This window comes from Myotis yumanensis, unplaced genomic scaffold (assembly GCF_028538775.1).
Source record: "Myotis yumanensis isolate MYYU_CA2020_CCGP unplaced genomic scaffold, mMyoYum1.0.hap1 SCAF_1, whole genome shotgun sequence".
In the NCBI taxonomy this organism is placed as follows: domain Eukaryota; kingdom Metazoa; phylum Chordata; class Mammalia; order Chiroptera; family Vespertilionidae; genus Myotis; species Myotis yumanensis.
In genome coordinates this window covers 29,639,036-29,664,793 of record NW_027223752.1, presented here as the reverse complement: position 1 = coordinate 29,664,793, position 25,758 = coordinate 29,639,036, and the positions used below count along the sequence as shown (strand labels likewise).

The 25,758-nt window shown below is 52.0% G+C and overlaps 1 protein-coding gene across 1 annotated transcript in view; it reads right to left on the bottom strand.

The window, feature by feature from the left end:
- Positions 1-15,022, bottom strand: part of LTBP2 (latent transforming growth factor beta binding protein 2) — a 93,343-nt gene extending 78,321 nt beyond the window's left edge. The window contains exons 1-2 of the mRNA XM_070416659.1: positions 14,183-15,022; positions 7,491-7,561 (exon numbers count right to left, since the gene is read on the bottom strand). Of these exons, the coding sequence (XP_070272760.1) occupies positions 7,491-7,561; positions 14,183-14,676 (565 nt within the window). The 5' untranslated portion in view covers positions 14,677-15,022. The remainder of the gene's footprint in view (positions 1-7,490; positions 7,562-14,182) is intronic.
- Positions 15,023-25,758: the final 10,736 nt, after the last annotated feature.

Genomic DNA, 25,758 nt, shown 5'->3' with positions numbered 1-25,758 from the left:
AGCCATCCAAGCCCTTCTACAGCAGCACCAGCTCCGTGCCCAGGGCCCAGGGAGGTCGGAGGGTAGCGCACCATCCCCACGTACAGCACAGCCAAGGCCAGGGCAGAGTGTGTAGGAGAGAGTGGCCTTGCTAGCATTTGAATTCCAACTGTGTGACCTTGGGCACGTTTCTTCACTCCTGTGAGCCTCAGCCTCCTCATCTAGAAAAGGGTTGTGCCTCCGATATTTACTATTTGCCTAAGATGGTAAGCAAGACAGACACTGCCCTCTTCTTTATGGCCCTTTCAACTTAGACGGACTGTCACAAAACCAGTGAACAAACAAGCAGAACAGAAATCTGGTGGAAAGAGTGCGGGGGGGGGGGGGGGGGCAGGTGGTTGAGATCCAGAATAATGGGGCTCGTGGGGGGAAGCTCTAGACTGAATGGTGAGGAGGGGAGCTTGAGATGGAGACCGGAAAGATGGCAAGGAGGCAGCCTCATAAACAGAGGAGGAAAAGCAAGCCAAGAGAGCGGCATGTGCAACAGCCCGGAGGTAGCACCCCCCATCCAGGAGCCCAGGCTGGATTCGGCGAGTGGGAACGGGGCAGGGAGGGGGTGGTTTGAGTGTTGAGAGATGAGGCTAGCTACACCATAGCAGGAAGGTTCTCACAGGGATGTTTTATGATCTAATTTATGGAGAAAGAGCCGGAGGGTAAGGCGGGCAGGAGGTAAGCAGTCAGCTGGAGGCTGCTGTCACCCAGAAGAGGGTGCTGGACTAGAGGGCCCTGGACTAGAGAGGCAGCAGGGGAGGCAGAAAGAAGCAGGCAGGTTCCCCAGAGATGTAGGAAGTAAAACAAACGGGGCTCACCTCAGATTGGCTCTAAAGCTTGAGGGAGAGGAAGGTGTCTCAGAGGGCCCCCAGGTGTCTGGCTTGAGCATTCAGGTAGAGGGCGATGCCTTTCAGCAGGGTGGGTGAGACCTGCCAGGGGAGCTGGCTCAAAGGGAGGGAAGCCATGAGTTCGTTTTGGACAAGTTGGGGTGGGGATGTCTGGGAGGCATCAAGAGCAGATGTGGAGTAGGCAGCAGGACGAAGGAGTCTGGAGGTCGGAGGAGAAGACTGGCTGGAGATATATATAAATCTGGGCGTCGTCAGCGCGGAGACGATGTTTACATCCATGGGAATGCATTAGATCATTCCGGGAGCAGTGCAGCGAGAGAGCAATGGAGAGGACCCAGGACTCGGCTCTGGGAAGCCACGTTTAGTTGTTGGGTAGAGAAGCAGCAGCAGGGACACAGGAGGGGCAGGACAGAGAGTGACATGATGGCCACTCACAGGGTGAAGGGGATTGAGGTGTTTAGTTGGTCCCTGGCACACAGAGAGCTTTGCACTGTCATTGTTGCATGTTAATTATTTGGCATAGTACCTACTGGTGGTCAGTAGTGGGGAGCAAATAATGCTGGCTTGACTCCCATGGCCCCCTCTTTGTGTGGGGGATTTGGAAGGTCTGGGGAAAGTCCTGGGGTGGCCCAACTTTAAGATGCTGAGTAGAAAAGGAGAAACCAGCCTGCAGCTGGGGATGGCAGGAGGAAACTACCAGGTCACCCAAGTGATCATCCACCCACTTAGTCCCTTAACAAGCATGTGCCAAGTAGGTAGAGAGGGCCAGCGCCACGCTGCTATCAACAGGACACAGCACCCGGCTTCTGGAGGCCCCTGGGTAAGAACATCTTCTGGGTGAGATCTTCAGGAGACACATCTGCTCACCAGGAAGATCTAAGGTGCCCGTAGGTGGTTGGGGGAGAGATGGATGATTCTCTTGTTGGGACTGCACCCTTCGTGTTAGCTGGGTCTCACTGAGGCCATGTGATTATTCCCTGGAGTCACCTCCTACCTTCCTCTCCACCACCCTGGCTCCTGGTGGCTGGTAACCAGCCAGTGAAGAACCTGCCAATCACACCCCTGCTCTGGCCCTTTTCCCGAACGTTTGTTCAGCACTTACCATTATGAGGCCCTGGGCTGATTTCTTTACAGGTATCTCTTTTCCTCCTTGTTATAACTACTGTAACTACTATTCTCATCCCCATTTGACATAAGGGGAAACTAAGGCCGAGGGTGGCCAAGCAGTTGTCTGAGATCACCATGCTGGTAAGGGATGAAGCAAAAGTTTGAACTCAAGGAGTCTGGCTCCAAAGTTGGGGTTTTTAACTGTTGGGTTGAGGTCATTACAGGGCTGGGATAGGTGGGCTGAGAAGCTCCCTCGGTGAAGTCAAGGTGAAGCCCAGATCAGGAGGGTTGGAGTCCTTGTAGCACTGAGATGTGGACCAGAATGAAAGCCACGCAGAGGCTCTGGACCGAGGAGGCAGGAGCAAATGCCCAGGCCACGCCAGGATCTGCCGAGGGACTCCTGAGCACCGTGGGGAGTGCTCTGGAAGGGCTGATAGACCTGGGGCTGCAGAAGGGCTAGAACAGCCCAGCACAGACCCAGGCTAGGCCCTGTATTATTCAGTACATACTTACTGAGCTTTTACTTTGTGTCCAGTGAACACTTGAGCGGCATGCTGGGGGCCAGGAGACACAGTCCCTGTCCTCAACATCAAGGCCAAGGGTGGATAGAGCACACAGAACATGCCAGGCCTTGAAGTGAACATTCGGCATGAGTTACCTCATTCGTTCCTTACAGCTATGTGAGGCAGAGACTAATATTAATTGCATCATACAGGGGAGAAAACCGAGGCACAGAGAGCTTAAGCATCTTGCCTGTAGCCACGTAGCTAAGGTAACCCAGACAGGCAGCACAGTCTCCTGGATCCAGATGAAGACAACAGCTAAACCTCCAGGCTCTGCTGCTTCCCAGCTGCAAGGCTGGGACAAATAGCTAACCTCAAATGTAAATAGGAACAAAGATCAAATCTAGTTTATAGGGTTGTTGTGAGGATTAAACATTAATAACATGAAGTCCTGGCCCACAGTAAGAGCTATGGAGTTATAATAATAATTATTATTACTATTAATAATCTCTCCCAAACAACTCCATATAGGTTACTATACCCATTGTATGGATGAGGCTCTTTGGCAAATGAGGGCCAGTCACTTGCCTGAGGACACGGAGCTGGGATCCAAACCCACCACTCCTTGGATCTGGCACCAGAATTCAAAGCACATGCTCTTCATATTAAACCCGGGGTTTGGAAGGAGTGATCCACCTAGGCCCCTCCTCAACAACAGGGACTCCCCACTGCCTCCCCACCCCCTAGGACAGCCCTGCCCTTGGGCAGCTAGGCTGACATAAATAAGAATTTAAAGAATTCTTCAAATCCTCTTCCCAAAGTGTGTGTGTGTGTGTGTGTGTGTGTGTGTGTGTGTGTGTGTGTGTGTGTTGGGGTTGTGATGAGGATGGGCCAGTCTGGGAAGACTGGACAATCTTCCAAAAGCCCTAATTATACACAGGACCCACTCACCCCCCACTCTACAGTCCTTCCCCTCAGTTGCGTGAGCCAGGCAGGCCCCAGTCCTCACCCTCCACAAATGCATAAATACATAAACCGCATGGCAGAGCTGGCAAAGCCACAGAAGGACAGGTAGATACTGAGATGAGAGGACTCCACCAAGGTGGAGGGAATAGCTGTGGCTCCAACAATGGCCACCTACATATACAGTGGCTCCCCGAAGTCCAGTGACTGGGCAGGGGTGACGGAAGGGGCCTGCCAGGGAGATGGGCTGGTATGTTACAGCAACTTCAGATTCTGTGAGAGGAGGCAAGAGGGGGCAGGGAGAGGCCCCAGGGGCTCGGGCCATCATCTCCTGTGCACAGGCAGTAGTTGGACCCACAGATATCTGGGAAACCCCAGAGGACAGACTGAGTCTCCACACGGTTTTGGGGCTGGGAGGATGTCACACACCCGTCCTTGTCAGCCCTCCCACCTGCTGTCCAACGAGTCACCCCACATGTGTGAGACTTCTAGGACAGTCATGAGCATTCCCCGGCATCGGCAGTCTCCGCTCCAGCCAGAGGGGCAGCTGTGGGGAGGGGAGAGGAAGCCGGCAAACCGTTGGGGGAGGTAGGAGAGCCAGCTGACAGGCTGTGCAGCCAAGAGCCCTACATTCTACAGAGTTCGGGACCCAGCCGTCCAGAGCCAACGCCCATCGTCCACGTGGTTCTTGTTAGACTCATTAGCAGAAAAACAGCAACAAGCAAGCAGCACAGGGCCCAGCTAATTAGCACACAGCCCTTCAAGTGGGAAAGCCGACTTCAAGTGGGAAAGGCTGACGCCCACTGGCAATTCCTCCAGGAGAAGTGCCAGCCTGTGTGCGTGGGTCAGGGGACGGGCAGGGCGCTGCAGGGTGGGAGGGCCCGGGAGGGAAGTAACAGGGGCTGAGGACCCCCAGCGGGGAGTGGGGATTGGCAGCATTCTGGGGCAGCCCCCTGCTGGGGCACGAGGGTGTCCACACACGTTGGTTCTGACAATCTGCAGACTCACCCAACTTCGAGTTTCCAATGTCGAAACTCGAGTTTGGCAGAGACTCATGCTGGAAAATCACGTGCAAGTCAGGAAACTGAGAACTCTGGGGACTGGAGGGCAGAGCAAGGCCCATGCCCAGACCTCTCGGGTAGCTGGTGAGAAGCCCACCCCCTCTGGAGCCACTCTGCTCCAACTTCAACTCAAACCTCAGCAACACTCTCTGCTAAGCTGGCTAAAGCTTTTCAGCCCTCCTCCCAACTCCAACCCCGTCCCTTCCAAGGCCTCCGGAGTCTCCCAAGGCCCAGCTACTCAAAGTGTGGTCCCTGGACCAGCAGCAGCAGCATCCCCTGGGAACTGTTAGAAGCACAGAGTCTCAGCCCTGCCTGATGTGCTGAATCAGAATCTGCACTTTAATAAGATCCCAGAGGATTCAGGGGAACAATCAAATTTGATAGCCCCCCCACCACCCTTGCCAAGGCAGATATTCCTATGAGTGACCCCAAACTCTCAGTGTCTTCGGCTCTGGCTTGAATCACCTAGGGCTGTGGTCAGCAAACTGCGGCTCTTTGGCCCTTTGAGTGTGGCTCTTCCTAAGCCTTAGGAGTACCCTAATTAAGTTAATAACAATGTACCTACCTATATAGTTTAAGTTTAAAAAATTTGGCTCTCAAAAGAAATTTCAATCGTTGTACTGTTGATATTTGGCTCTGTTGACTAATGAGTTTGCCGACCACTGTCCTAGGGTGATTAAAAAAAGAAAATACCAAAAACCAGAGCTTCTGCTGAGCATAAAACTACCTGCTACACACATCCCTGGCTTCTCTGCCCGGGGAAGTCACTGATTTTGAGTCTCAGATCCTCCTCTAATGAGGTGTATGCCCTTGAGCTAGTCACCACTTCTCTGCATCTTACTGTCTTCATCTTTAAAATTATGAGGTACCCCTCTCCCCCCAGCCACAAAGAGCCTGTCCTCTGAGAGCCCACACCAATCCAGGGTCTTTGAAAAGGCAGGAATTTCCAGAAGACAATGTGTGTTGCTGCTTCTTTTTGAATTTGGGGTTTTGATTTCTTTATCTGCAGATCCTAGAGAGGCCCAAGATTCTGCCTGAGCATCATTGTCTGACTGGGGGAGGTCAAGGCCATGAGGTCTGAGACAGAACCAAGAGGTTGGCCAGCCAGCATCCCCATCCCCACAGGGGTGGAAGCAGCCCCATCTTGTCCCTGTCTCGTCTCCACCTTAGGGGGGGCGGGGGGGAGCGTCAGAACCAGAGATGAGGGCCTCCCTCAGGCCTGGGAACACCATAAGTTTTGTCAGGCGCCAGGATACCCTCACACTGCAAAGGGCCCAGGGGTTTGTCCTGGGGCAGGAAGGAGTGCTGGTGAGACTGAGGCCTTGCAGCCAGGTTTAGGGCCTGCTGGTGGCAGCTCCAGGAGGGAAAGTTGCGGGGAGATCCTAGAAATGCCATACAGATGTGGGGAGCTGATGAGAGCTTAAGAGGGGCCCTGGGTGTGAGAGAGAAAGATCCCAGGGGCTTGCTGAAACCCCCACATCTGTCATTAGGTGTGGGGATTCCAAACTCCAGAAGGCCCCAGCCTCAGTTGGTGTTTAGAGGGAACAAAACCCCGTAAGGAAGAGTGTGGGGTTTTGGAGTCAGACTGCCTGGATCTAGCCCTCTCTCCAGGACTTGGGGTAGAATATCCTTGGCCGTGTATCCCAACTAACATAAGCCTTGGTTTCCTTGTCTGTAAGTGGGGATGATCAACAAATACTCGTGTTATAGGATTATTGAGAGGCTTAACTGAAATAATGTATGTGAAGAGCTTAGCACCGTGTTGGGAACATAGTAAACCCCAAGATATTAGCTAGTAGTGCAGTAATAGTAGCAGCAGGAGTGGTAGCAGTTGTGATAGTAATAGTGGTAGTAGTAGCAGCAGTGATGGTGGTGGTAGTGGTAGTAATGGCAGTAGTAGTTCATTGTCTTCCCCACACAGATGTAGAAAGTGAGGCCCAGAAAGTAAGATATTTGCCAGGAGGATGTATTGATTAAGAAAAGGGACCCTGGCCTGGCCGGTGTGGCTCAATGGTCGATTATGGACCTATAAACCAGAAGGTCATGGTTCAATTCCCAGTCAGGGCACATGCTCAGGTTGCTGGCTCAATCCCCAGAGTGGGGCATGCAGGAGGCAGCTGATCAATGATTCTCTCATCATTGATGTTTCTCTCTCGCTCTCTTTCTCTCCCTCCCTCCCTCTCCCTTCCTATCTGAAATCAATAAAAAAAAATAAAAACAATTTTATTTTTTAAGAAAAGTGACCCTGGAGTCAAGTCACCTGAGTTCAAATCCTACCATTTCCAGGTCATGTGACCTTGAGCAAGTGACCTGTCTATGCCTCAGTTTCCTCATCTGCTTAATGGTACTACCTACCCCAGGGGAATGTAACTGCACCTTGCACAAAGTAAGTACTGCATGGGTATTGATTCTTGCCCTTGTTACTGCCTCTGCCACCATCAGTGGAGGCTTGGGGTCAGACCCCCTGGCTCCTCCTGCCTCACTCCCTGGTTCCCACCTAACTAAGAAGACTACTCTCTTTTCTTTTCTTTCACCTGGGCCAGCCTGCCGGGCTTCAGAGCAGGCCAAAGGAAGGCTGCTCCAGACGCGGGATCGGAGCCTCATCAGACCATCCTGGCAGGATGCCGGACGGAGGCCAGGACCAGAGGGTGGGTTCCCATAGGACACAGCGTAAATGGTGCCGGGGGAATGTGCAATACAGAGGCTCTGGGGCCAGCCACATCCTACCACCACAGGGCAGTGGGCACTTAAGGGACCCACACAGTGGGACAGCAGGAAGGACATGTAGGAAGCTTAAAACACATAAGTGGGGCTTTTATTTGAGAAGTTGTTTTCAGCCTGAGGCATTTTATAATCTCCTCCCTTCCAGGGCATGTTGCCTCTACTCCCAGGAGCTCCACTGGGGAAGACACTCCAGGCCTGGAGTCCCCCTGCTCGAAGGACAGAGGAGAAGGGGGGGGTGGGGAGGAGGCACTCACGTTTGATACAGTGGTTGGTGCTGTTTGCCGTTGTCCATCCCGGGCAGCACTTTCCCCCGCAGACGTTCCTCCTGTGGAGTTACCAAAACGGGGTCAGGTATAAGGATGCTCAGAGAGGGACTATTCACACAGCCCCACTATTGGTCCTGCCCTCTGCAGAACCAATCAGGCCGTGCAGACTGTCATTCTCTGCTGGACGCTGGGGAACCTCACTCTCTCCATCTGTACAACCCAGAGCCCCCTGGGTCAGTAATGACAGTGATCATGAAGATGATCAAAAAGCAAGGCCAGAGAGGTTCAGTCACCTGCCAGGGCTAAACAATAAGTGAGAGCCAGAGCCAGACTCCAACCTGAGTTGGCCCAAACTCTAAGTCACGCTCCAACGTCACATTGCCTCTCACCAAAAAACAAGCACCACAGTCCTCGCCCCACAAATGCTGACAATCCAAGGGGAGCAGGAAGACACACACAGAACTGTCTGAAGGACACACATATGCATCACCTGCCCACAAATCACACTGGGAGGAGCCTTGGCCCGCGGGCAGGCTTACACAGTAAGACTGAGCACGGGGCTCTAGCATTTCTATGTAAGCAGGGCTTGTGAGGGGGCCAGCTGCTAGGAAGGTGGGGCTGGGGACTGGGGTTAAGCAGCCTCTGCTTAAGGCACACTCTGTTTTAACTCAGGCAGGCTGATGGGACTTACTTTATGGGACACCGTCCTTCTCCCAGCTCCTCTTTGGTGCTGGCCCTGGGGCCACCCACAGGAAACACTGGCCTGCACTGACCACTGGGGCACTCAGCCAACTCGCCCGAACTGTGCTTTCAGTGAAGGCCCCCTGCAGCACCAGCAGGTGTCACCAGGCCTGACTCTCCGTCTAAAGACCCAGACGCCTGGATCTGGGTGATTTCCCTAGCGAGGCTCTTCCCGGAGAAGACCTCTGGGAGCCTGACTCCTTGGCTCAGGGTGGGCCTGGGCCTGGCTTCCTGGACCCCATCATTAGCATCAGAGTGTCTACTGAGCACTCACTGGAACTCAGGGTGAGTGTGGTGGCCGAGGCACAGAGCCGGAGGGTCAAGGCGAGGGACAGAGCAGGGGGCCATCCCTGTGACCTCTGTGGCCAGCATGGTGAGCATCTGCTCCCACTTAGGAATTTGTTTGACGTTTGAGTGGACCCCAAGGCTTGTGTGGCTTTGGAACCTTCCAAAACATTCCAAATAAATTCCTACGGCTTGGAAAAGCTGAGGTTCATTCCTGGCCCTTTGGCCCAACCTCCCAGGGAGCTCCCAGAATGTCCCCCCAGCCCAGGGCTGTGCCATTCCGGCCACCTCGAAGCCTTCAGCAGCTTCCTGGCTCCCTGATGGCCTCCTCCCCAGCAGGGCCCAGGCACCGGGTTCTGGGGAGGGAGCTAGTTCTCACACCCAGGGTTTCTGAATGGGTACCCTGGTAGAAGGGGGCAACTACCCGCCAATTTGTAAGTCACTACCCCTGGTTGGGCAATGATGCTGCATATTGGGCTAATGTGCAATTAGCAGCTTTCATAAAGGCCCAGGAAGTCTTCAAATGGAAACAGACTGCATTCCCTGGGAGTTTTCTAAGAACTAGGGCCTGTGGGAGCCCAGATAGCATGAACTGAGGGGCCTTCCTGGACGGGCAGTCATGGCATGGAGCCCTGCCCAAGGAGGCCCCCTCAGCCAGCTGTCACCTCAGGATGGCTTTGCAGCTGACTGTAGGAGGGCAGCAGTGGAGCCTGCCTTGCCTGCCCATGGTGGAACCCTCAGGGCTGTCAAGGAGGGTTCCGGAATCAAAGGCTGCCAGGCAGTGGGGATGGGAGGAGCAGTTTGAGACTGGAAAGGTACTCAAGAGGGATTCGGGTTCTCCATGAGGGCCTGAGGGTCCTTTATACTGTAGGCCAGTATTGGAGTCTTAGGTAGAGGCCCAGGGAGGTGGCCATTCAGTGGGCTCTGCCCAGCTAGTGAGAGCAAATGAGCCTGACTAGCTGGGGTATATGACTCAGTAGTCTGACTTCCCGGGAAGTCCCTCTTAGAGATCATATGAGCCCAACCTTCCAGGTGACACCACTAAGCAAGCATGGGCCCAATATGCAGCATCATTGCTCAACACTTGGGAACACTTCTGGCTAACAGCTTGGGACAGTTGCTGTTCCACCTGGAACAAATCTGACCAGACTAATCCTTTGTTAAAAACCTCCCATGGTTCTCTATTGGCCTCTACAAAGCTAACCAGGCCCCCACCTGCCTCTACAGTCTAATTGTCTCCATCACCCCTCCCTGTCTCCATGACATTCATAACCAAGGCTGTGATCCTCCGAGGATATAAAGACTATCATCTGCCAATTGCACTCTCTATGGTCACATTTTGATGCCTTTGCTTAAGCTGCTCTCTGCCTAGAATGCCTTCCTTCTCTTCTTTGGCAATTAAAATCCTTTCCACTCCAAGACTACCAAATCAAATGTGGAAGTAAAACCTCCCCTGACATCTACCCAGCCTTCCCCACTCTCCATTTCCTGTGCTCTTTTAGTACTGATTGTCTCAGGATGTTGGTTTTATTTGACTACCTTGAGGGCTCTTTCTTATTCCTCTTTGTACTTCTAGAGTCTAACACAGTGCCTGACACGTGCGATGCATTTAATACTCCTTTGTTTCACTTCATCTAGTGTTTCCCAAAAAGCAGATGAGTAACAGTGAGGGCAGGAAAGTGAGTTTTAGGTTTCCACAATCACAGCATTCAACAATTCTGAGTCACGTGGTGAGAAAGTGGTTCCCATTTCAGTGATTTTTCTAGCCTGATTAGGTCAGTGAAAAAAATCTGCCTGAGGCTGAGTCCTTCCCCCAACACTTGCCAGTCCCCCTTTTAACAGGGAGAACACACCGCAGGATTGAGCTTCTTAAGATATAATGTCTGACTAGAATAGGAGAACAATTTATTTTCATTTCAATTTTCCTACAGTTATCTTCTGTTCATGACAAGTGGTACTATTTTCAACTTAAGATGGTGATACAAAGTTTCCTTGAAAATAAATTTATTTATGTAGAAAAATGAGTCAAGCCCTGTTTATAATAGCAAAAAAAAAAAAGTGTAATTTATCTAAATGTCCCAAAACAGGAGGATGGTTAAATAAACTGTGGTATATTCAGATAGTGGAATAATATACAACAGTTCAAATGAATATAAACTTGGGTTGCCCTAACTGGTTTGGCTCAGTGGATAGAGCGTTGGCCTGCGGACTAAAGGGTCCTGGGTTCAATTCCGGTCAAGGGCATGTACCTTGGTTGCAGGCATATCCCCAGTAGAGGGCGTGCAGGAGGCAGCTGTTTCTAACTCTCTATCCCTCTCCCTTCCTCTCTGTAAAAAAATCAATAAAATATATTTTTTTTAAAAAAAAACTTGGGTTAATTATATTAACATGCTTAAATCTCAAAACTCTAATGAGGAGGAGGGAAGCAACTTGTAGAAGGATAATACAGCATGGCATCACTTATCTATGTTTAAAATTTGCAAAAGAAATTGTTATTTTGTGGATGCATGCATCTGCAGTAATAGTATAAAAACATACATTGGAATCATAAGTACCGGTAACTTTAGGGTAGAGATGGAGGCAAATTTATAGAAGAAATGTCAACTAAAAAAATCAGAAGCAAACTGTGCCAAAATATTAAGGTTTGATAAAGCTGGGTTGCGAGTTATATTATATCTAACACCTTTTTGTGTGTTTGTACAAAACTTCATAATATAAAATACTTTAAAATAAATAAAACACAAAATCCTGTTATTTTAACAGTCTATAAATTTAAAGAAAAATAATAGAGCAAGAGATATAAGGGGGAAATATTATAAAGGCATTATGCCTTGAGGCTAGTTCAAGAAACTCTGAATGTTGAGAAACAATGGCTTCAAAAATCCCCTGTTGCCCTAACCGGTTTGGCTCAGTGGATAGAGCTTTGACCTGCTGACTGAAGCGTCCCAGGTTTGATTCCGGTCAAGGGCATGTACCTTGGTTGCAAGCACATCCCCAGTAGGGAGTGTGCAGGAGGCAGCTGATCGATGTTTCTCTCTCGTCAATGTTTCCAACTCTCTATCCCTCTCCCTTCCTCTCTGTAAAAAATCAATAAAATATATATTTTTTAAAATCCCCTGTAAACTGTAAATTTCATTAGTACAGGAATTGTGTCTGCCCTGCTTTGTTGTGTCAATAAATCCTCACTACATTGCAAGTTCCATGAAGACAAAGGCTGTATTGGCCATTGCTGTATTCCCATCATCCAGCACAGTGCCTGGCATATAGGAGGCCTTCCAAATATTTGTTGAATGAATGAATGAATGAATGATGGATCCCCAGCAGTGGTGATGTTATTCCAATCTTCACCAGCAGGTGGCACTTGATCCTTGGCCCTAAGGTGCCCACAAGAAATTGCCAGAGAGGTCAGCCTAGCCAGGAGCCATTAACCAGAATAGACCAGGGTAGAGAAAGCCCATTAACAAGACTGCCACTCAACAAACCCCACCCCCCAGCTGACTTGGAGTGGCTGGCTGGAGTGCCAGAGGAACTCACCCTTTATCAAAGCTGCAGAAAATAATCTGGGGAAGGAGCCAAACCCAGCGTGTGATATCCTGTATACATCTGCATACAGCAGGTGCCTGTGGGCGGCACCCAGCCCATGTTCTTACACACCTGTGCACATCTGTGCACAGCCTTATTGCGGTGACAATCTTCTTTGCTCATTACTACCTCATTTCGTGACTTCTAATAGTTCACCCTCCCACCCCTACCCTCTGCTACCCCACTTTCCTCCTAACCCTCACCTACATGCCTATAGTATAAGCTCCTCCATGATCTGGCCTAACCTATGCTCCCAGCCTCACCCCATGGCTCCACGGCAGTCCTGCCTCTAGGCCAATGCCAACAGTGAGGAGCCCTTGTCCTTGGGCAGTGCTACACCTCTAGGCCCCGCTCCTGCCACCTCCCCCACACGCTGCCCATTGAGCACCAGGGACTCCAGCTAACAGGGCCTCCTTGTCCTCTGAGCTCTTCAGCCACAACTGTTTCATTCCTTTATACTTAACATGAAGCTTCTGATACTAGAAAGCACATTCACTGGTACATATCTGTTCCTTTCTCCAAAAGGATGATAAGTAATTGAGTTGCTCTCCCAGCAGGAACAATGCCTTTTTCTCTGGATCCCATCCCCTATTCCATGCTCCCCACACTTGCTTTTAGGAAGCATGTATTCACTTGCACAAATCAGGAAAGGAAAAAAAACACACAACTGAAACACGGTAGATGCTTCATTAACCATCGTTGACTGATTCTGTGTATAAGTGACTTGGCAGTCATGGGTCTACTGTCCGCCTGCTTTAAGCTTGGCCTTCCATGGGCAGCAGGAGTTCATTCACTCATTCAACAGGTACTTAATGAGCACCACATATACCCAGCTCTCTTCTAGGCGATGGCAACACGGCAATGAACAAAACAAAGCCTGTTTTCATAGAACTGACATTGGCATGAAACACAAACAGATACATAATATGTCACCTGGGAATACGTGCTATGAAGAAACATAAAGCAGGGTGAAGGGAGAGAGGGGGGCAGGAGTAGAGCAGAGATCTGAAAGAAGTCCTGCTGAAACGTGGGAGAGGAGTGTGCAGCCAAGGAAAACAGCCAGTGCAAAGGCCCTCAGAAAGTCCTGGGGATAGAACTGGGGGTGCAAGCCCTTCCTGCTGTTCACCAGGACTAAACCAACTGGTCCATCGGACCCAGGCCAAAAGGACTGCCAGGTTTCTTCCCCACCAGCCCTGCAATGCCCAAGGCTTTCTGCCCTCCGTTCTGGGGACACCTGACATACCCAGGCGAGGCCGAGCGCCTGGCAGCCAGGATGACTCCCGACTAAGGAGCCGCCCCACGCGGCGAGGGCGCCCCCCGGCGGGCAGCGGGTGGTGCCTGGGGAGAGGGGAAAATGTAAATCTCTGGGTTGGGAAGAACCTTAGCCCTGCAAAGTGACTGAGTCGCGCTGACACTTAGCCGCACAGGCAGACACACAGACCCGTTCCCCCAGGTAACCGCTGTGCCGCAGCCACACCCGGGCGGGTTTCCTACCCAAAGTACCCCCGAGCCAACGCCCATTCCCACGTCCGACCGTCCGTATACCCAGGCCCACCTGCGCCCAACCCAAACATTTGTCCCCGTGCGCAGGTTCCGCTGCCAGCCCCCTGCGCAGAGTTGCATCTGTCCTCACACTCTGGAGCCCCCCTTCCCCCCCCCCCCCAGCCCCCATATCCTCCACCCACCTGCGCTCTGTGCCCGCGCAACCCCCCTGGATCTGAAGCCCCCGGAACGCCCACCCTGCTTCTCCTGCCCAGTTCCTTCTCGGACCCCAGCAGCACAGGTTAGCTGAGGGCGGGCCAATGGAGAGGCGCATTAGGAAAGGAGTTAACGTCGGGTCTCGGAGAGCTGGTTCGAAAAAGTGAGGATGGTGATCCTCTTTCCCCTCCGCTTTTTGAAAGTGGGCCAGACCTCCAGGCCCCGGCTCGGGTTGGTTCCCTGCAGCACTGAGGTCAGAGGGACGGGGAGCAGAGCCCGGCGCCCTCTCCTCTCGCCGGCACATCCCTCCAGGAGCGAGCGCACAGCCCCAGCCCGCGTCCCCCAGCCCCCGCGCTTTCTTCTCTAGTGCTCACCCCGTGAGCCGCCCTCGTGGCGAGGTTGGGGGCGCAGCCCGGGGCCGCTGCAGGGTCCCGAAGCGCGGGAGAGCCGAGGCCGCCCTCGCCCGGGGGGCGGGCTGCTGCTGGCCCCAGCGACTGCTCCTCCAGGTCTGCGCAGGTGGCCGGACTCGCGGCGGCTGCTGCGCTCGGGGCGGCCTCCTGGCCTCGGGCTCGGCGGGCCTCCTGGGGCTCCCCCAGCCGGGTTGGGCCGGCTCCGCGGGCGGTGAGCCCGGGCCCGGCGCGTCCTGCTCCCGAAACAGACTGTACACCTTGGCTGCGGCCGCTGCGTGGTGGCTGCCCCCCGGGCGCCACAGCCGACTCGCGTCCCTGCCAACCGGCTCGACTCGTCCCACCGGGTCCCTCTGAGCACGACCCATGCCCACGAAGAGAGCCAGGGTGAGCGGCAGGAAGCTCCTCCAGAGGTTCCACCGGGTGCGCCCGGGGCAGGGGGCTGGCGCCGGCGGCCTCATGGCGCCGGGGGCCACCGGAGAGCGGGGCGCGCGCGGCGAGTCCGGGCTGGCAGTCGGTTACCCGGGCCGCCGGCGGGCTGCGCTCGGGTCCCCTTCTGGAGGCCCGCTTCTCTTCTCTTCGTCGGGGGGCCCCGAGGGCTGGGCGGGGGAGCGGCCCGGGGCTGCGCGCCCTGCGCCCGGCGTCCGCGCTGGGTCCCCAGCTAGAAGCGCGCGGCTGCTGCACCTTCGCGCCTTCTCCCTCTGGCTGTGGCCTTCCGAAGGGGAACTGGAAGGTTTTTATTTTTGGAAACCTCTCCCTGATTTTTCGTCCCTTTTATCCACACCATGCCCCCTCCTCGGAGGGACAGCTCAGCCCCCTCATTACGGGAGAGGGAGAGAGGAATTCCAGCAACACCCACTTTGGCACCGCGAAGCGAGCGGGCGGCGAGGGGGGTTAACCCATGAGTAGCTGGGGGTGGCTCAGGGCTGACCCGAGGGCTGGTACGGGAGATGCCGCCTGCAGTAACAGCGGCACCGGAGCCACCTCTCTCCTGTCTGGGCAAGCTGGAGCTGCTGACCTGTCCCGAATTTATCTCCCGCCCCTGCCCTCAGAGGCAAACTCTGGGTTGGATGACCAAGGCTGCAGCCTCGCAGGCCTGAAGGAGACCGGGAGAGGTACCAAGAATGGCGTGACAGAATCAGGACCGTAGGGACCGACGTCCGGCCCCTTCGCTTCTCGCCCCGGCCACTGGGGGCGTCCGCCGGGGTGCAGGCTAGAGCTGGGACCACGCGGGAGAGCGCTGGAAGGTCGCCTGGGGAGGCGCGCGCCCTCTAGTGGAGTTGGCCGCGTCCTTGGCCATCCTGCAGCTTACAGAGCGACCTGCCGCTGCCAGCCACCTTAGCTCCCTGTTCCTGTCCCCTTTCTGTTGAGTCAAGGTCAAGCCTGATGGCAGATCCTAGAAGAAGTGTTCCCTTTTTCACAGAGGGTAGACCTGGAAGATCTGGAATAAGGTCATTCAAGAAGACAGCGTGTGTCCAAGAGGGGAATGAAACCCTGGCTTCCTGCCTGGGCTCAGAAGTCCATCCCTCCCTCAGGAATTTCACCCAAGGGGGATTTAATCTGCCTCTGATTGATCTGGTGCTCACATCTTCTTGCGTTGGCAGTGAGGGGACAGGGATGCAAGAATGCCAATTGCCACCCATCTGAGTACCTCCAACAATCAGCTCACCACTCACACCCCTGGCCCGCTGTCTTAAAGCCTAAAGGCCTGGCAGCCATAGCTGCCCCTGGTGCGTTTCTGTAGCCTACTATTGTCTAGAGAGACAGAACAGTCAGAAGGGCACCAGTTTGCAACTTCCCACACTACACAAGGGACAGGCACAGTTACTACCTAATGTTGGAATACACCCTCAACTCCTGACCTTGGCCTACACAGCCCTGCATGATGGCCCCCTATCTGATCTCTCTCACCTCTTGCATTGCAGCTGCATTGGCCTCCTTTCTGCTCCTTGAACAAGACAAGTTAATGCCCACTTCCCTGTTTCTGGAACACTCCTCTCCACAATGTTTACAGGAACTCCTCATCAGTTCTCTCAGCTCAAACATCACCTCCTAGAGTAGCCATCCCTGGACCACCTTCCTCCCCTCCCCACCCCCCCCCCCCCCCTTGCCCAACCTAGAGCAGCCCTCCCATTCCCAAATCATCACTTTCTAACACATCACCATTTCACTTTCATGGCTCTAGGGACTAGTTGAAATGATCTCATTTATTCCTTTACTTGGATAACTGGCTTATAGGATGGGCTGAACCTGAAGACATCGGGACTTAAGGATAATCAGGAAACAGCTATAGTATTTTTCTCCCCTCATTGCCTTCAGCCGTGTTATGGTGAATTTCCTTTCCCCACCCTTAATCTCAGAGTTTTTGGCTTGACCTTCCCTATCAGCCACAAGAATAGTTTCATTTCTATAATTAAGACCAATTTTTCAGGCACTAAAAACTCTGGTCCTGTCCAAATAAAAAAAAATCCTTATCCAATTTAATCAATTGAGAATCCAATTCAATACTCCTCCCTGCCCCCCATGGGACTGTCCCCTGGCTCGAGATCCGACAGTGGAGAGAGTGGAGTGTGGTCTGTTTTTCTGACCATCCTTTTCGGTGGTGGCTCCTCCGTGTCAGGGTCAGGGGAGAGGTATTAGAGGAAACCTAATGTGGCAAAATCTTCTGTGACAGGTGCCCTTGGCTGGCAGGTGCCACATGCTGGCTCTTTCATAGGCACATTTGTGGGTTCTTGGGAGGCTCCCTGCAAGACCTCCACCCTGCACGGCTGTAACAAAACACTCTCCGGCCAACCTCTTGCAGGTCCCTGTATCCTCTGCCCGCCGCGGACTTTCTGTTTCATGCCAATAAACCAACGGTGAGTGGGCTGCTCCTCCCTCTGCCATAGAAGCCACTCCAGCCAGGCTCCACAGTCAGAACTCTCCAGACAGAAAGTATCCACAAGTCTCTTCATTTGTGTTCATCCCCAAACTCTAAAGACATATGTTGGGTTCTCCCAACAACCTTCTTGCTATGCTTTGGTACCTCAGGGTGCTTGCAGCTCCCAGCAACTCAGCCAGCATCAGTGGAGGGAGAGCTATGGGGAGTCGTGCTGGTTTCCTCTTCTTGAAGGACCCCAAATTCTGCAGCTGGTTCTCTTGGAGCCCCCTTTACTTGGTTGGCTTTGGGGAGTACCCTCAGGGGAAATCTCAGCCCTGCCTACTAATGCAACGGTTCTCTACCTCAACGCTTTTAAAATATATATATTTTTATTGATTTCAGAGAGGAAGTGAGAGGGAGAGATAGAAACATCCATGATGAGAGAGAATCATTGATTAGCTGCCTCCTGCTCGCCCCACACTGGGGGATCGAGCCTTCAACCCGGGCATGTTTAGGAATCGAACCATGACCTCCTTCCTGGTTCATACGTCGACACTCAACCACTGAGCCAAGCCAGCCAGGCTCTATGTCAACACTTTTTTCAATCCCTTTCATTCATAGACTGAGGGATATGGCTTGATAGTTGTTGAACTTGTTCTGCTGTTACTAAAATGTGTAGGACTTCTCTTTGGAATGTGAGGATATTTAGTCCTTATTGTTCTACCCTTGTGGCTTTAGCAAAAATTCAAGATCACAGGAAAAATCCTGTTCAACAACTGAAAAAAGTCATTATTGCCTGACTTCCCAAGCCACAATGGTAGCTCTAAAGAAATTGATATCTTGTCTCCTCAACTCAGCACTGTTTCCCTAGAACCTAGAACAGTGCTTGACTCTAATAAACAGCCAAGAAATATGGGTTCAATGAATGGCTAACTGAATGAATGACAGAATAATCCCATGAAGTAAGGAGGGCTGGTATCATTAGACCCATTTGAAGAGAGAAAAACTGAGTTCCTGGTAGTATTACTGGTCCAAGTTCATGTGCTTATTGCCTTGAGGGATGGCCCTAGGATTTCCTTAAATTCCGTGTCTTGTGTTTTGGGATGAATGCCATCTTGATTCCCAGAATGCTCAGTTCTCTCCCGAAGACATTGCTCCTTCCCTGTTATCCACCCAACTCTTTACTTCCCGACTCCTTCCCTCCTCCCACTACCTGCCAGTTCCTTCAGGAGCTCTCCTCTTCATCCCTCCGTGCTCACCTCAGATCCCCATGAGCCTCTCAAGGCCAGAAACCTTGGCGTCATCTTCGTCCCTGAGTTATTTTTTCCTCCCGTGTGTCCAAGTCATTATTACTGCTCCGTCTCCTCCGTCTGCACTTCTGGAAGTCTGCCGCCCATTCAGCCTCTCACCGCTTGGCCCCAGCCAAAACCCTCAGGCAGACACACTTCCCACTCCGCTAGGCGCCCCTCCTACTCCTTGGTGAGTACAAATGGTCCTTGGAAATTCCCACCCTGTTCTCCTAGGAGCCCACAGCCCGGCTAATCTCCCCTGAAGACTGGCATCTCCTGTTCCTCCCATCCCAGTGCCACCCTCCTGTCCTGTCTCCCACTTACTGCCCATCACTCCCTTTCCCTGCAACTATTGGGATCTGTTGATGCAGCTCTTCAAAATCTCCACTCCCATAAATGCTTGAGGTTTTTCTTTCTTTTTTTTTAAGCTGCCAAAATTTATAGAGTCTACTAGGGTTCAAGCACTGCATTAAGCATGCTACATAAATTGACCCCTTTAACCAGATAAAGGGGGCACCATGATTTCTGCCTATACAAAGGAGGAAACTGAGGCTGGAAATGGCTACCGTTTTACACAGCTGATAAGTAGCAGGTGCAGGATTCATCGGAGCCCAAGCTTTTAAGACTGCACCATCCTGCCTCCCCCTTAGGCTTGTGACTCTGTGACCCTCCTCACATTGAAGTGGTATCTTTTCCCAGCCGCCTCTGCCGCTGTTACCACCTAAGTACCTCGACTGCACATCCCTCCAATACCCTCTTCCCTGCCTGCTAGCCCACAACTCAAGTCCCTGGGGACGTGGAGTTATAAGAACTTTCCGTCCCCCTCTGCCCTCCCTGCCCAGTAGAAGAGGGGCTAAATGTTACCAGCATGGCCCCTGACTCACCATGTGTCCCTTCCTTACCCCTGGTCCCAGCTTCCCCCCAGTGAGGCTCCGAATGCTGCTAACCCTACTCACCCATCTCTTGGGTCCGGGGAGGGAAATCACCTCTGGAAAGCCCTGCAGAGAGAGTCCCAGGGGCTTGATAAGAGGATTCCAGTGAGGAAAGGATTGCCAGGACATGTAACCACGAGTGGGGATGCTGGACACCCAGGGCAACCTAATTGCTTTCCCATGTCTTGCTGGAATAATGCTGGCAGCCAGAAAGCTACTAGAACCTGAACTAATTTGATAAACAAGGACCAAAAGCAAGGACCACATTTCTGCTCCCTTTGCTGAGACCCAGACTCCCAACAGAATTCCAGGGATTTTTTCCTCCTTGGAAGTGACTGGACCTCCAGCCCTGAATTCCTCTCCCCAGGAGAGCTTGTTCCCCTGCTCGGAACAAATAACACATTTCCTGGTTAATCAGTGGGCAGAACAGCCGAAAAGGAAGGTTGATTGGGCCCCAGCTTTCCAGATGGGAGCAGCTCAGGGGCTGGGATGCCCTCGTCCAGATACTGGGCAGCTGGGACCCCCACACTGCGCAGCCTCACCTCCAGTTTGGAAGACACAGGCTGTGTGAAGAGGCCCCAGCTCCCTCCTGCATGAGGTTTTCAAGGCCCATAGAGGCTGCCAAGACCACTCCACCTCAGACACCGTGGCCTGGCATCGCCCCCACAACTCACAGCCACCCTGCCCTGGACCGCCTGGGCTGTCTCCTCCCATGAGCACGGATGTTTCTGTCTTCTGCAAACTGAGCTCAGTTCTCAGCTACGCTTGGCTTCTATTTTCTTATCTGACGATAGAGATAATGTTGCTCTTCTTGCCACACCACCTTCAGGACGAAGTAGATAACCAGCCCCATCTACCCTGTGATGGGAGGGGATCAATCACTGCTACTCCATTTGCCAGTGGGTATTTCTCGAGCGCTTAAAAGGTACCAGGCACCGTGCTCCGTGTTTTGCAGACATTTTCCCATTTAGTCCTCACGATAGTCTTGTGAAGGAGGTAGCCGGTGAGGACATGAAGGCTCAGAGAGGTAAAAAATGACTGCTCACAATTGCAAAGCTAGTAAGTGGCTACACTCGAATTCCCCCTGGTTTGTCTGGCTCCAGACACGAAGCCGATGCCAGCGTCTCGAGGAGCCTTTCTGTGGAAATGCGGCTCCGGCTGCCATTCTCTGAAATAGAAGCATCCCAGCTGTTCGTGGTGTGGCCAGGGGTGCTGGGGGCCACATAGAACTGCTGTCACGAGTTGGCCCACCAAGCACATCTCACCCCCCTCGCACCTATTTACAGCTAGGGGTCTACTTTGGGTCAAGGGCAGACAAAGGTCATCATGGATCTGACTCGCACTCACCAAGAAGGAAAGAAGTCCAGTTTGCCCCACATCAAATCGTTTTCGGTTGCTGAGAAAGGCTCGTCTTAACCCTCAGCCTTTCTCTTTGGACGAGAGAAGTGGCATGAACAAACATCTCCGTGGCCCTGGGTGGTGGGCGTTGTAATCCCATTTCACAAACGCAGAAGGGTGAAGGCTCTTGCTCAAGGTCGTCCAGCTAGGAGTCGAGCCAGTGTTCAACGAAAAAGGCCGACCGGCTCCAAGGTCCGTGCTGTTTTCACTGCAGCGAACTGTACTCGCTCCAGGATGTCCTGCAGAGATGTGAAGTGGGCAGCCCTTCAAGTAGCTGATTTCACTTGTCTCCCTTCATTTCCAGTCCCTGATACAAGGGTGGGCTGATCTGAAAGTTCTGTGCATTTAGCTCAAAGCTCAGACAACATTTCCTACTTACCTGCATGAATTCCTTCAGCCTCTGGCTGAAGTGGAATCTTCTAGAACTCCTGGGGCTGCAGCATAACTTCTCCCCAAGTAGAGACCTGAAGGCCTAAGTAGGAAGACAATGTGAGCGAGCAGTCCAGAGACCTCCTTCTCTGAATTCCCCCCAGTAAGACCAGAGCTGCTCGACTGGGCTGGGGGCCGCATGGATGGGATGGGGTCACACATTGTATTATTCAGAATCTCCAGGGAGAAAGCCCTATGGGTCGAAGGGCTGGGCAGATCTACCCCGGATTCTGGAATGGCAGGCAGGAATTTCAGGACAAGGTGAGCAGGAAGCAACTTTTCTTGGCTGTCATTGGGGTCTCCCAGCCTGTCCCCACCTTGGTTTCCAGCCGGGACACAGTGACAGCCCAATGAATAGAGGTTGTGGGGACAGTAACAGGGGCTGCTATAGGGTTGTTCCTAAATTAAGCTCTTCCAGAGAGGCCTGTCAGCAACTTCCTGCTCTTCATTATCAAGGCAAAGAAAGAGGATGACACCTTCTGCCACCATCTCCTGACCTCCATTTTCCCTGGGATGAAACAGTGAGATGAGGACACTCAATGAGGTTTGCCCTGCTGCCTCCCACGACTCTCTAGGACCTCAAACCCTTAGGAATAGGACCAGGCCCTAAAACTCCCCACAACAGGACACAGACACCAGGCTGGTGGGGGCGGGGGTAGGTGCAGCCCGGTCCCAGCCGGTCTGCCATGACTCATTCCTTGTTTCCGTCCACTCTGGTCTGAGCGCCTTGGCCCAGGGGCCTCTGGGAGGCTGTAACACAGGCTGGCCCCTCGCCCATCGGGGCTCAGCAGACAAAAATTAAAGATCTCACTTCTCAGGAACTCACACAGACAGCAGAGGCATGCTCTGTGCTCTGCCTCACCAGACCAGACCTCAGGCCGGAGGAGGATGGAGGCCAAGGGAGGAAGGAAAGGCGTCTCCGCTCCTCCCCCTACTCTGTTCCCCCCACATCCAGTCATGAAGCCCTGCCCCCACCCACTCCTCCTCAGGTCCTTGCCTGAAGATGGTACTGCTCCCAGCACCTCCTCAGCACCACTTCACTCCTCCCGCCTCTACCTGAAGACAGCCATGACGGAAATAAACTTGAAAGCAACCATCATGCATTTTCTGGCAGCATTTAGGACAGATCATGGCAGGGACCACAGACCCTAGTTGTAGGCCACATGTCTCCCAGGGTCTCCCTCCCTGATCATGTCCCTTCCCCTCCCAGGACCTCAGTTTCCTCATCCATAGGGAGGATTTTACTAGATGAACTCACATTTGCTGTCAACACCAAGATTCTGATTTGAGGAGCAGACAAGGCAAGGGATGGGTATGGATCCAAAAACTGCAGGAGGGACCTCCCTGAGAGATCAGCCAGCCCATTCTTCAATTCATGGTGAAGGAAACTGAGGCCCAAAGGGCTTGTCCCAGGTCACATGATTGGTTATTGGCAGCACTAGCACTTGAACCAGAGTCTCCTGACTCCCAGGCCTCTCAACTCTTTCACTTTCAACTCCCCCAGGAAGCTGGGAGCTATCTGACCCTCTTGGCCAGGGAAGCCACGAGTGGCTGTGCGTGTCAGCAGCAGGGCCTCGGAGCCTGGGAACGTCTCTGATGGGGTAGGTGCAAGTGCCAAAGCCGCTGGTGGAGAGGGATGGGGTTGGGGGCCAGGGAGGGTGTATCAGAGATAAGCTGTCAGCATCTCCCTTCTTCCAGTTGGCAAGAAGAAATAGAGAAGTGTCCATGATGATTGAGGGGAAACAGTCCCCATTTCTGATTAAGCCATTGTTCCACGAAATATCGATATCTATTTGTCTATTTCTCTCTCTCTCTCTCTCTCTCTCTCTCTCTCTCTCTCTCTCAGATACACGCACAGTCATACACACACATACACACACACACACACACACACTGTTCATGCCTGTCTAACCTATGAAACTTGCCACCTACAGCCTTGGTCTCGAGATGTATACTGATATTCTCAGGTGCACTATTTGGTGGGGCCTGGAATTCCTGAGATGCTTCTAAGCACCTGCCTACCTTCTAATGTTCAGCCTGCTTGGCTGGGAACATGATGCCCTTCATTCCACAAACATTTTTTGAGCACCTAATATGTGCCAGGCACTGAGGATGGGTGAGATATCTCACTGCCTGTATGACGATAAGTGCTTCAATGGAAAGACTAACACAGTCTTTCGGGCTCACTGAAGAACTGCCAACCATGGAGGGTGGGGTTTGGCTAGGGAGCATTTCTCAGAGTCCTGACTGTCACTTAAACATTGAAGGCTAAGGGAAAGTTCACTCTGTGTGTGTGTGAGGAGGGGGTTGCAGCGGGGGGTGGACAGGGGGTGGACATACCAAGGAGAGGTACTGCATATGCAAAGGCATCGGTGTATTTGGGTCTACTGGGGGAATAACAAGCAGCTTAGAGAGTTGGAGTTTACATAGGAACTGGGGTTATGTAAGGGGATAAGGCTGGAAGTGAAGGTTGTGGTCAATTTATGGGGGCCTTAGCTCTAGTCAGTTTATTTTCTCAGAAAGATGGACCTGTTCCCTGCATCCATGCCACCAGTTGGCCTTGGACGGGACAGATTATTTATCCAGAATTCTAAAACTCATGTCCTCCGGTCAATAGCAAGGAGATATTGGGGTGGGGGGAGGGGAGGGCGGGTTGAGTGCCATCAACCTATCCAAAGCCACTCCAAATAAACACTAATCAACATAAAGTCAGTGAGCTTGCCTTGCTTAAAAGCAATCCCCAAGCCCTGCTTCCAACCAGTCTGTTCCTCCTCACATGGTTCCCTTTTTATAGAACTTATTAGAGGCCCGATGCACGAAATTCATGCAAGGGGCTCGGCCCTCGCAGCCCTGCTTGCCTTGGCTGGCCCTTGCAGCCCTGGCTTCTTCTGGAAGGTCATCCAGACGGTTGTTCTGCTGTTCGGTCTAATTAGCATATTAGCTCTTTATTATATAGAATGGAGCTGCCGATGTGGCAGGTCTGGCCAAGTCTCTGGCCTCCTGCTGCCATGACCCACCAACCTGACTGTCCCTTCTTTCCCAACCCTTCCCAGGTATCTCCACTGTCTGAATTCCCCACGTGCTCTGGGCCAGGTTCTCCTGGAGACTCAACCCCCGAGTCAGGCTTCTGTCTCCAGTCTCCCTCAAGTTTGGCCCCAGGTTCCTCTCCAATCCCACAAGCACATGTTGAAGTGTCATAATATGTATATCCAAGTCCACCCACTCTGCTGCCTCCCTCAGAACTTGGCCCATAGATAGATAAGCCATATGTATTGGACATCAAACAGATAGCCATCATTTATTGAGCACCTCTTTGTCAGGCCATCAGTGTTGCCAAGAAGAATAAGGATTAGTCGCTATCCTCAAGGAACTTCCAGTGTAGTAGGAAAGGCAGCAACACCTATGATAGTAAGTGCTGTGATCAAGATAAGCCCAGAGTACAAGGTGAATACAAGGACAGGCACCCCAGGATGGGAATATGAGACACTTGATCAAGGAAGATCCTAGAGAAGAGGCTATCTGAGTGGGATCTGGAAGACAGGGCCAGTCTCAGCCTGGAGAAGATGGAAAAGATGGTGAGGAGGAGGTACAGCAATGATTATTAGAGCCAAGTTTGCAAAAATTAAACCACACCAGGGTCTACCCCATTTCCCTTTTCACTGGGGTCCGATCAGAGAAATTTTACCAGATATTTGAATGATAGTCAGATGAAATTAAAATGATATTCAACATGGCCCAGCAAGCATGGCTCAGTGGTGGAGCATCGACCTATGAACCAGGACACTGCAGTTCAATTCCCAATCAGGGCATATGCCCAGGTTGTGGGATCAATCTCCAGTAGGGTGCATGCAGAAGGCAGCTAATCTATGACTCTCATCATTGATGTTTCCATCTCTCTCTCCCTCTCTCTTCCTCTCTAAAATCAATAAAAATAGATTTTTTAAAAAAGTGATATTCAAAGTGGATAGGCTGGGAAAATGTAGAATACATAGTAATATAGTTAGATATATGTATAGATGTTTAAACAACAATTCCCCACATTGAAGACTTGGATGGAGGTCATTGAGATCTCCATCATGAGACAGGGCTGGGATCTGTACAAGACTTCTCACAACTTGGATGAAGTCAGAACATTTTTATCAAATTTTCACATGACATGGAACTGGAGAAATAAATGATAAATGCGGATGATAGGAGCAAGATATCAAGTGATCTATATGCGTTGAGATTTAATAAAAATAAGTGAAAAAGTCTTGCATGTTGGTCCAAAAAAAGCAATAATTAATGACTGAGGGATACTTGCTTTGATAGTAGTTCATGTGAAATGACCTTATGTGGATGGTGAGGGGGGAGGTGAAGTGAGTTGAAAAAGGAGATCCTAGTTAACCACTGGTTTGAAATAAACTAACAATGTAAACTTCTAAAAGGTCTAGTGTCACCTTGGATAAAATCCAGGGCTCGGAACTTGGAGGATGACAGTGTACTTCAAGTTGTTGAGATGCAATGGCAGTTTTGTACTTGATTCTGCTACCATGTTGTAAATAGTGTATTAGAATCTTTAAGCGTGTTTATGAGAAGGAGACCTGATGGAGATAAATACAACCCAGGAGGAGCAATTGAGATACTGGAGAAGAG